Here is a 10,357-nt window from a genome sequence, read left to right on the forward strand (position 1 = left end):
TAGGGCTGGCGAGATGGCTCAGTGGGTAAGAACACTGACTGCTCTTCCGAAGGTCCTGAGTTCAAGTCCCAGCAACCACATGGTGGCTCACAACCACCTGTAATGAGATCTGAGGCCCTCTTCTGGTGCGTCAGAAGACAGCTACAGTGTACTTATAAAAAAAAAAAAAAAAAAAAAAAAAAAAAAAAAAAAAAAAAAAAGGCTAGGATAACAATAACAAGAAGGCTTATTTTCTAAGACAGTGAAATAAATTTTCAGTGTCTGAGAAGGTGATAAAGTCATTGTATTTCTATCTCAAAAAGCTCTACTATTATTAGATATCATCCGGGATTATGACTATTAAAAGAACATCATAAACCAAATTAATGTTAACTTAAATATCAATGTTTGTTTAAAATGCTAATTACTTACTCATAATATTAGGCACTTAACTATTCCCGAGAAAAAGCAGATGAAAAGACTGCATGTGATAATTCATTAATCCCTCACAATAATGCTCCATTTTATACATTTTTGGTACTAAGAAGCAAAAATGTTCAATCATTGGGGGTATAGCTTGGGTAGAGATTTGACTGAAAGCACATTAAATCTGTCATGTCATTGACAATGTTTTGCAGAATGAATAAAGAGGTAGTTTAACTCACATATTCCGCTAAAAGAACAGATAAAGTATTAGTGTTTCTGTCACATGCAATTATAAAAATCCAATTGACATTCTTTCCAAGCCTGAGCCTAGATTAGTATGGACTATTTCTGAAGGCTCTCCAGTTCTAAAGTTCAGTCATCCTGCATCTGGAGTCAGAAACAACCTCACTGGGTCTTGCAAAGCAACAAACAAAATGCATATCTTTTAAGTTCCTGTAATCCAAAATACAAACACAAAGGCTCCTTGTTCCTAGGCTCACAGATAATAACAGTGTTTACTTAACTATCAAGTTAAAATCTCTTACGTGTAAGTGGGCTCCCAGATACGCCTAAGTTTATCTGACTTCACATTGCCGTTACAAGACAGTTGAAGCAGTTTCTGTACATAATAAAAGATGGTGGATCTGAAATTGGTAAGTGGCAGTTCAACTTCCCGCGTTGTTCCAAGCCCAGTCACTTTCAATGTGAGAGCCAAGCGAGGTGATGGAGTACATTCAACTTCCTCCAAGAGCTCTGAGTGAGGTGTTCCTAAAGATATCAAAGATGTAAAAACAATAAGAGCACAAAGAAGACAAAGTCATACATTCACTAATCCATGTCCACTTTAGACTCCCCTGGCTTCAAGACTTGACTTACTACATCTGGTTTGAAGGAACAGGTCATGGAGTTCAGGATGGCCTGGATTATACAGCATGTTCCAGGGGGCCTTTGAACTCATGACAATCTTTTTTCCCTGAGCCTCTCAAGTACTGGAATAACATGATCCCTGACTGTTGTACTTAAAAATAAAAATAGGGGGCTGGTGAGATGGCTCAGTGGGTAAGGGCACCCGACTGCTCTTTCGAAGGTCCGGAGTTCAAATCCCAGCAACCACATGGTGGCTCACAACCATCTGTAACGAGATCTGACTCCCTCTTCTGGAGTGTCTGAAGACAGCAACAGTGTACTTACATTAAATAAATAAATAAATAATTTAAAAAAAATAAATAAATAAATAAATAAAATAAAAATAAGCGATTAAACATTCTTTCAATGTATGAAATGGACTGTCTTGCCTGCATGAATACATGTGTGTACCACATATTTGACATAGTGCCAGGGTCCTCTGAAATGCAGCAAGTGTTAACTGGTATGCTGTCCATCCAGCCTGTTTTGTTTTGCTTTAAAGTGGGAATTATTACACCTAGGTTTCTTAGAGACAGAATAATAGAACAGGTATATGTATATGAAATATATAAATTTTTATTTAAAATGCTTGATAACTATGAAGACAGTTAATATTTCATTTTACAAATTACAAACTAAAATTATCACTGACCCTACCTCAGGGAATACCATTTACTCTGAGCCAATGATCTGTCAAACTATTATTTACAGTACATGAATAAATTAAGAACAATACAAATATAAATAGATTGATGACATACTTAGGGAAACCTCATCTTTTTACTGACTCATAATGTTTCTTCCTTCTTTATATCAGACAACTCTTACAATAGTTTTTATTCACTGCAGTGCACTCCACTACGCTTTTTCTGTTGTCGTTGTTTTATTCACTGCAGTGCACGCCACTGCGCTTTTTCTGTTGTCGTTGTTTTCAGGACAGGGTCTTACTATGTAGCTCTGGCTGTCCTAGAACTCACTCTGTAGACAATGCTGGACTCAACTCACAGAGCTCCATCAGATAGGAAAAATACTGAGAGCGGATTGGTACAGAAAGCTGTGAGTACTCCTTAAGTAACTGTTCTTGTGTCAAGTTCAGAACATTTTATTCAAGCTACATCCTCACAAACAAGTACATGTGCCTTCATATTGTACACAGTATCTTTATATCAATAAAACATACTTAGTGACAAATCTTCTTTAAGGATCATAAATTAGAATACTTGGCATTGACTTATTGAAGCACAATCAGGTACCATGATAAAGATCTTAAACGTCTTCCTTCATTTAATCCTTTAAATGAGAAGTAAAGATTCATTCTTACTACAAAATGGATGCTCTTAGAACACAAATTTATTATTTCATAGTTCCTGAGATTTGAAGTTTTACCTGGAGTGGGGATGCCACAGAGCACATGCAAAGCGTGGGACAATGTATTAGCTCTCTCCTTCTACCATGTGGATTCCAGGGTTTGAACCCAGTTTGTCAGGCTTAGCAGTAAGTTCCTTTACTCACCGAACCCTTTCACTGGCCCCAAATCTATACAACTTCATTTTTTAAAAAATTGTTTTATTCATAACCTAAAAATACAAGTGGCCCTTTACTTTTCAAACTGCATATAATCATCTCATTTGTTGTCAATTAAAACTAGAACACAACACTGTACCTGGGGGAGGAATTTCTAGGTCAGTTGTCTGCTGGACATTGGTACGACCAGGTCTAGGATCAAAAGCGGGGACCAGTGCAGAAAACTGGCGCTTTAGCACATAGTCGTCATCCCAGGCTCTGCGGCGGCCTCCTTTGGTTTCATACTCTTCTTCTTCCTAGTACAGAGATTGCAGACTTACAGTGAGGGATGACTCTTCCTAAATTGATTAGCCATCTACCAAATAAGTTACCTGTACGTTAAGTAATTCTTTAACTGTTAAATGACATTTAACTAGGTGTCTATTTTTATGTCTATGTGGAAGTCAGAGGACAGCCTGTGAGAGTCGATTCTCTCCTTTGTACTTATACATCTCAAAGATCAAATCTGGGTTTGTCAGGCTTGGTGGCAAAAGCTTTAATCCACTGAGCCAAGTTACTGTCCTTTAGTTTTTTATAGGAACTGTACTTCCTTTATATGAACTGATTGCGAAAGAATAAAATAAGCTAATACAAATGTGTACAAATACATGTTTATCATATGTATACTGTTTGGTGGTTAAAGAAATCCATACTATATGCAACCTCTATTTCCTAGTGTTGATATTACAATTTTGTAGTATAGCACGAACCACTGGGGTGGAAAAAAAAAATCGTCAAAAGGCACATGCAATCTTTTGTAGTACTTTGAGCCTATTATTTTAAAATAAGTTTTTCTTAATGCCAATTTAATTTCATTCTGAACTATTCATAAAAAGTAGATGAGTTACTTGTGCCTTAAATTTCTATACGACACACAGATGAAGCATTGGTTGTTAAAATCGAATGACATATATGCATACATATGCCTCTCAGTTTAAACACTTGACTGCTATAACTTTTTCTTTTTTTTCCTTCTTCTTATTTAACGATTTATTTCACGTATGTGAGTACACTGTAGCTGTTTGCAGACACACCAGAAGAGGGCATCAGATCCCATTACAGATGGTTGTGAGCCACCATGTGGTTACTGGGAATTGAACTCAGGACCTCTGGAAGAGCAGTCCCTGCACTTAACGGCTGAGCCATCTCTCCAGCCCTGAAATAACTTTTTCAATAAAGTGACACTATATACCTCTAGTGTTAGAATGTCTAGTTTAGCATCCTAAACCCCAAGCTACTACGGATGACTTCCGGAGATAGTTCTGATAAATGCAGTGAATAACAACTTGTAAAGAGCACTAGAAAGAAGAAATAAGGTAATTTATGCGTGTAATGGAATACATGACAACCATGCCTACCCGTCAGTGGTCAGTGTTTGCTAATAAGGTTACTACTGTAGGGCTGACAAGTTGACTCAAAAGGTAAGGGAGCTTGCCACCAAATCTGATGACCAAAATTTATTACCTTTGGACCAACACAGTGCAAAGAGAAAAGCAACTGTGCGACTCCAAGTTATCTCCTCTGATACACATGCACACTCAGTGGGGGCCTCGTTAAAGAATAAAAGTGTAGGAAAGAGATTTCTTTTTTGTTTTTTGTTTGTTTGTTTGTTTTTGTTTTTCGAGACAGGGTTTCTCTGTGTAGCCCTGGCTGTCCTGGAACTCACTTTATAGACCAGGCTGGCCTTGAACTTAGAAATCTGTCTGCCTCTGCCTCCCAAGTGCTGGGATTAAAGGCATGTGCCACCATGCCCGGCAAGAGATTTCTTTTTCTTTTTTTAAGATTAATGTATTTATTATATTGTAAGTACACTGTAGCTGACTTCAGACACACCAGAAGAGGGCATCAGATCTCATGACAGATGGTTGTGAGCCACCATGTGGGTGCTGGGATTTAAACTCAGGACCTTTGGAAGAACAGTCAGTGCTCTTAACTGCTGAGCCATCTCTCCAGCCCAAGGCAAGAGATTTCTTAATCAGAAAAAAAAAAAAAAAAAAAAAAAAAAAAAAAAAAAAAAAAAAAAAAAAAAAAAAAAAAAAAAAAAAAAAAAAAAAAAAAGACTACTACTACTTCATGAGAAACAGGAGAATTACTACGACTACTATAACCTCAGCTGTTCTCACANGACGCACCAGAAGAGGGCCTCAGATCTCATTACAGGTGGTTGTGAGCCACCATGTGGTTGCTGGGACTTGAACTCAGGACCTTCGGAAGAGCAGTCAGTGTTCTTACCCACTGAGCCATCTCGCCAGCCCTATCCTAGCCTTTCTAGTCGTAGGAAAAGTGTTTTACCCCATTTCATTTATGTAGCAATAACGGAAGGCAAAACACTTACTATAGAGAGCACTCGTACCTTTAGCCCCTAGATTCAGGGACGTTGAGAATGGACGTTGGCTGAAGAGTGCTTGACGGGAGGACTCCAAGTTATCTCCTCTGATGCACATGCACACACAGTGGGGGCCTTCCCTAAAGAATAAAGGTGTAGGCAAGAGATTTCTTTTTTTAAAGATTTATTTATTTATTATATGTAAGTACACTGTAACTGTCTTCAGACACTCCAGAAGAGGGAGTCAGATCTGGTTTGGGATGGTTGTGAGCCACCATGTGGGTGCTGGGATTTGAACTCCGGACCTTTGGAAGAACAGTCAGGTGCTCTTAACCCACTGAGCCATCTCACCAGCCCAGGCAAGAGATTTCTTAATCACGAAAAAGATAAATAAAAAGAAAAGAAAGTAAGAAAGAAAAAAGACTACTACTACTTCATGAGAAACAGGAGAATTACTACGACTACTATAACCTCAGCTGTTCTCACATATGCTTATGTGTACTCAGAGACCAAGATGAAGCAGTTTCAAGTAAGAAAGTCCTGCTTGCATTGTAATTGTGGATTTTCTGTAAAGTGTAGAACCTAAGCATCAGGGGAAGTTGTTTTCTGTAACTGACAGCCCCCACCCCTACCCCTGTGGCACAATTATAGGCATTTTGGTTGATGCTTTCCTGAGAATGTAAGCCGTGTATGACAGACAGGCTGGAGATACTTGGGCTTACCTGTTCCCCGACAGGCCGGCTCCCTGCCCCAGAAGGGACCTGTGGGAGCTGGGAGGTGACGACATGGTGAGTTACGTCAGAGCGAGAGCCAGCTCGGCGCTGCAGGGAGGGACGTCTCAGAATCTAAGATAAAAAAACACCAAGAGACATATGTCTAATTATTTGATCTACACTCTTCAATCAGTCTAGCCCCCAAAAACTGTTACTTTAAAAATCTCTTTTAGTTAGGCAGTGCTGGAGCACGCCTTTAATCCCAGCACTCAGAAGGCTGCGGCAGGCGGATCTCAGGATTCCAGGAGAGTCAGGGCTACACAGATGAATAAATAAATAAATAAATATTAGGGGCTGGAGAGGTGGCTCAGAGGTTAAGAGCACTGACTGCTCTTCCAAAGATCCTGAGTTCAAATCCCAGCAACCACATGGTGGCTCACAACCATCCATAACGAGATCTATCACCCTCTTCTGGAGTGTCAAAAGATAGCTATAGTGTACTTACATACAATAAGTAGATAGATAAATAAATAAATAAAATAAAAGTTCCTTCACCGGTCATCTTCAGCAAAGATGGGGTATCTGGGGTTTTTAATTTGTTGTGTATTGAATATTACACTTCTCCATAAGAATATACTTAGGGTTTTTTCTTTCTTCACTATAGTAGAGATTGAACGCAGAGCCTTGTATCTGCTAAGTAAGTCTTCCACTACTGAGTTACACCTCCAGTCCTTTTAGTACAAACTTTATTCTGAGACCACATTTATTACATAGCCCAGTCTGGCCTGGATTTACTATGAATACCAGGCTGCCGTAAAATCTGTGATCTTCCTTCTTCAGGCAGGAAGTGCTGGGACTACAGTCGTATGTCATTGAAAATTTTAAAAATATATACTATGTATGTGTATGTGTGAGTACATATGTATGTACCTGGTGTATACATGGAGATCAGAGGACAAGCTGCATCGATCCAGTCTCTCTTTTCACTATGCGAGTCCCAGTTATTACTGAACTCAAGTCAGCAGGCATAGTGGCAATTGTTTTTACCCAGCGATCACTCTTATGGGCCCCAGGCGTACACCATTAAATGATACATACTACAAAGCATTTTTTAAAGCTCTTCATTTCACTAACTAAAATCTTTTGGCTTTTGTTTTGTTTTGTTTTATCAAGGCAGGGTTTCTCTGTGTAGCCCTGGCTGTCCTGGAACTCAGAAATCCACCTGCGTCTGCCGCCCAAGGACTGGGCTTAAAGGTGTGCGCCACCACGCCCGGCTGGCTCTCCTTTAAGACACCGTTTTACGCAGCCCAGACTAGCCTCAACATCCCAGGTACTGAGGCTGACCCTGAATTTTTAATCTCCCTGTCTCTACTTCCCAATCGCTGGGATTACTAGAGATACCACCATGCCTGGCTTTTACTATCCTACATTAGTGAAGGGAATGGAAGAGTCTCTACCATAACCTCCTCGTATTCTTGGTCCTCCTGATTGTCATCTTCATTCTCATCGTCTTCCTCGTCAGGCTCAGGCAAGTCCTCATCATCATCTAGTTCAGCTAAGAGAGTACTGGCACGGCAGCTATCGAGGAAATCTAGGATGGACAAAGCCAACAACATTTCAGTCAACAAAATCTATGAAAGGGCAACCATGTAGATGATGTTTAAAACAAAACAAAACAATCCCACCTGCACCCTCTGAGTATTACAAGAAGTACAATTTGGAGTCATTGATTTTATCTCCAGATACCTGCTGAGCATATACTGCATGCCCAGAACTGTTCCATCACATATATACCATTGAAAACAAAGCTAGAATGTCCAAATCTCTAAGAAACTGACAAAAGACAGAGGATTCAATAAATAAATAATATCTATAAACACTAGCTGTGATACAAGACCTTATGGAGACATACAGAATTAAAGCCAATCAAAAAGAATTAAGCTTAGACATGGCAAGTTATTTAATGATAATGACTACTTAAGAATAACATCTATTTGTTATGGAATAAGTATACAGTATCTTTTACATTATCCATATAATTCAATGCATAGCCAAGTTCTGTAATCTTGAATCCCCTTTATCTTCTTTCTTAAGCTATCCCCCCTAGTGAAGACTGGGTCATGCTACAGTGATGGTGCATACCTGTGACACAAGCATTCAGTAGGCTGAAGCAGAAAAATCATGAGTTCAAAGCTAGCCTGAACTATACAGTAAGATTCTCTTTAAAAATATATAACAAACAAACAAACAAAGAGGGCTGGAGAGATGGCTCAGCAGTCAAGAGTAATGACTGCTCTTCCAGAGACCCTGAGTTCAATTCCCAGCAACACAGTGGCTCCCAACCATCTGTAATGGGATTCAACACCCTTCTGGTATGTCTGAAGAGAATAATAGTGTACAGTGTACTCGTATACATAAAATAAATAAATCTCTAAATATAATAAAAAAAACAACGCAAGGACAATCAAGAAGGTTCCATGGGTCAAAAGTGCTTTCCACACAAGCCTGACAACATGAGCTCCACTCCCAGAACCCACAAGAGAAGGGGAAATTCGTCTCCTGGGAGTTGTCCTCTGACTTCTACATGCAGACATCATATACTCATAAAGAAAGACAATATAGAATAATTTTTAAATATGTCAAGTTTATATTGTTCAACATAAAGACATTAACAAGCTGCTCTTCATGAGAACAACAACAACAACAAAAAAGCCCCAACAGAATAATGAGAGTAAACAAGAGAAGTTTTCACTGGCTGTATAAGAGGAAACTCAATACTAGAACTAAACAAAGGTGAAAATACATTTTGATAAAGAACATCAGATTATCTATACTAATTTAGCAACTTGCATTTATAGACCTTTGAACAAAACCGTCTTTTAATCAAAATTGAGAAGAGTCATAATATTCTCCTTAACTGGTTTCAAAGGTAGACATGTTAACATTGTGAAGTCAGTGTGTGTCCTATAGTTACCGGTAAATCCCAGCATGCCTGGCAACAATGCTAGCATCAGTGCCATGTTTTACAATCAATGGTCTCTTAATTTAATAAAATACATCTTTAGCATATGTGAGGGGCTATCCTACAACTTACAATAGCTCTTATGAACATAATATGGCTGTACATAGCATAAACCCATTACAAGATTTTGGTTCAGGTTTTAAGGTTTACTCTTAGCTTCCTATAATAAAAATCTCTGATATGTTACAATTCACTTAAGTCATTTCCCCCACATCCCTTTTGTTATTAGTATACAAGAACAATAAAAGCTTTGAGAGCCAATGGTGGTACACACCTATAACCTTAGCTCTTGGGACTCTGCTGGCAGGAAGATCAAATATGCAAGGCTAGGGTGAACTACACAATGAAATTCTATCCTGAACAAAGAAACAAATCAGAAATGTCCCGAATTTCAAATATCTGAATGTGCCACAGAACTGACTACGTCTCTCCAAGAAGAAAGTTCACACTGCATTAACTCTATACCTGATGAAAGCTTTATAGACACTTATGCTACTCTCATCCTTCAAGCTAGCAGTCTTTCATGGTCCTTCAGTGTCAGGCACAAAGAAGAGGAATTTCATCACAGCCAACAGCCTCCACATTTTACTCCCTTTCACATGGCAAACTCACAGCCCTATTTAGATCACCACGGTCCAAAACTAAAGTGAAGAGCTGGAGAGATAGCTCAACAGTTGAGAGCACTTGTTCTTGCAAAGGACATGAGTTCAGTCCCCAGCAGTCATGCTGAGCAGATCACAATCACCTGTAACTCTAGTTTCTAGGGATCTGACGTCCTGTTCTGGATTCCAATACTCATATTCATATGTGCATACGTAAGCTCATCTTTGAAAGTATCAAAAATATTTTTTTGAAAGAACAGAGGGCAGAATATACAGTTAAAGGACAGAGGGCTCTCCTAACCTGTGAGTCCTGGGTTTGATTTCTAGTATTGCCAAAGGGGAGACAATAAACATGATCAAGGCTATGTGGTAAAAAATAAAAAATATTTCAACCCATCTTGACAGGAAGACAACTGTTTTGGAAGTAATTACTTTAAAGAACTAAACCGAAGGCAATCCACAGCAATACTAGGCTGTATATTTATGTTTATGAGAAAGAAAAAGTTGTAACTGTTCTACAAAGCATATAACTTATCACGATGACCCTATAGTGGAATATTTGGCAGTAATTCCAAATGTTGTAGAAACACATCAAACAATGGGATATATTTTCAAATACACTGAGTAAAAGAAATAGCTAAAGGACACAATTCCCTTTAGCTTAAACAAAAAAAAACCCATTCACACAGGTATGTACCTGATCAGGTTGAAAGGTAGATACTCTACATGTTTGTTTGTTTGTTTGTTTGTTTTTCGAGACAGGGTTTCTCTGTATAGCCCTGGCTGTCCTGGAGCTCACTTTGTAGACCAGGCTGGCCTC

The 10,357-nt window shown here is 38.8% G+C and overlaps 1 protein-coding gene across 1 annotated transcript in view; it reads right to left on the minus strand.

Moving 5' to 3' along the window:
* Positions 1-10,357, minus strand: part of Hectd1 (HECT domain E3 ubiquitin protein ligase 1) — an 88,734-nt gene that overhangs the window by 15,154 nt on the left and 63,223 nt on the right. Inside the window, exons 26-30 of the mRNA XM_029484816.1 lie at positions 9,548-9,576; positions 7,371-7,544; positions 5,923-6,045; positions 2,975-3,131; positions 951-1,173 (exon numbers count right to left, since the gene is read on the minus strand). Of these exons, the coding sequence (XP_029340676.1) occupies positions 951-1,173; positions 2,975-3,131; positions 5,923-6,045; positions 7,371-7,544; positions 9,548-9,576 (706 nt within the window). The remainder of the gene's footprint in view (positions 1-950; positions 1,174-2,974; positions 3,132-5,922; positions 6,046-7,370; positions 7,545-9,547; positions 9,577-10,357) is intronic.

The sequence above is a fragment of the Mus caroli genome, chromosome 12 (genome assembly GCF_900094665.2).
Source record: "Mus caroli chromosome 12, CAROLI_EIJ_v1.1, whole genome shotgun sequence".
Taxonomy (NCBI): Eukaryota; Metazoa; Chordata; class Mammalia; order Rodentia; family Muridae; genus Mus; species Mus caroli.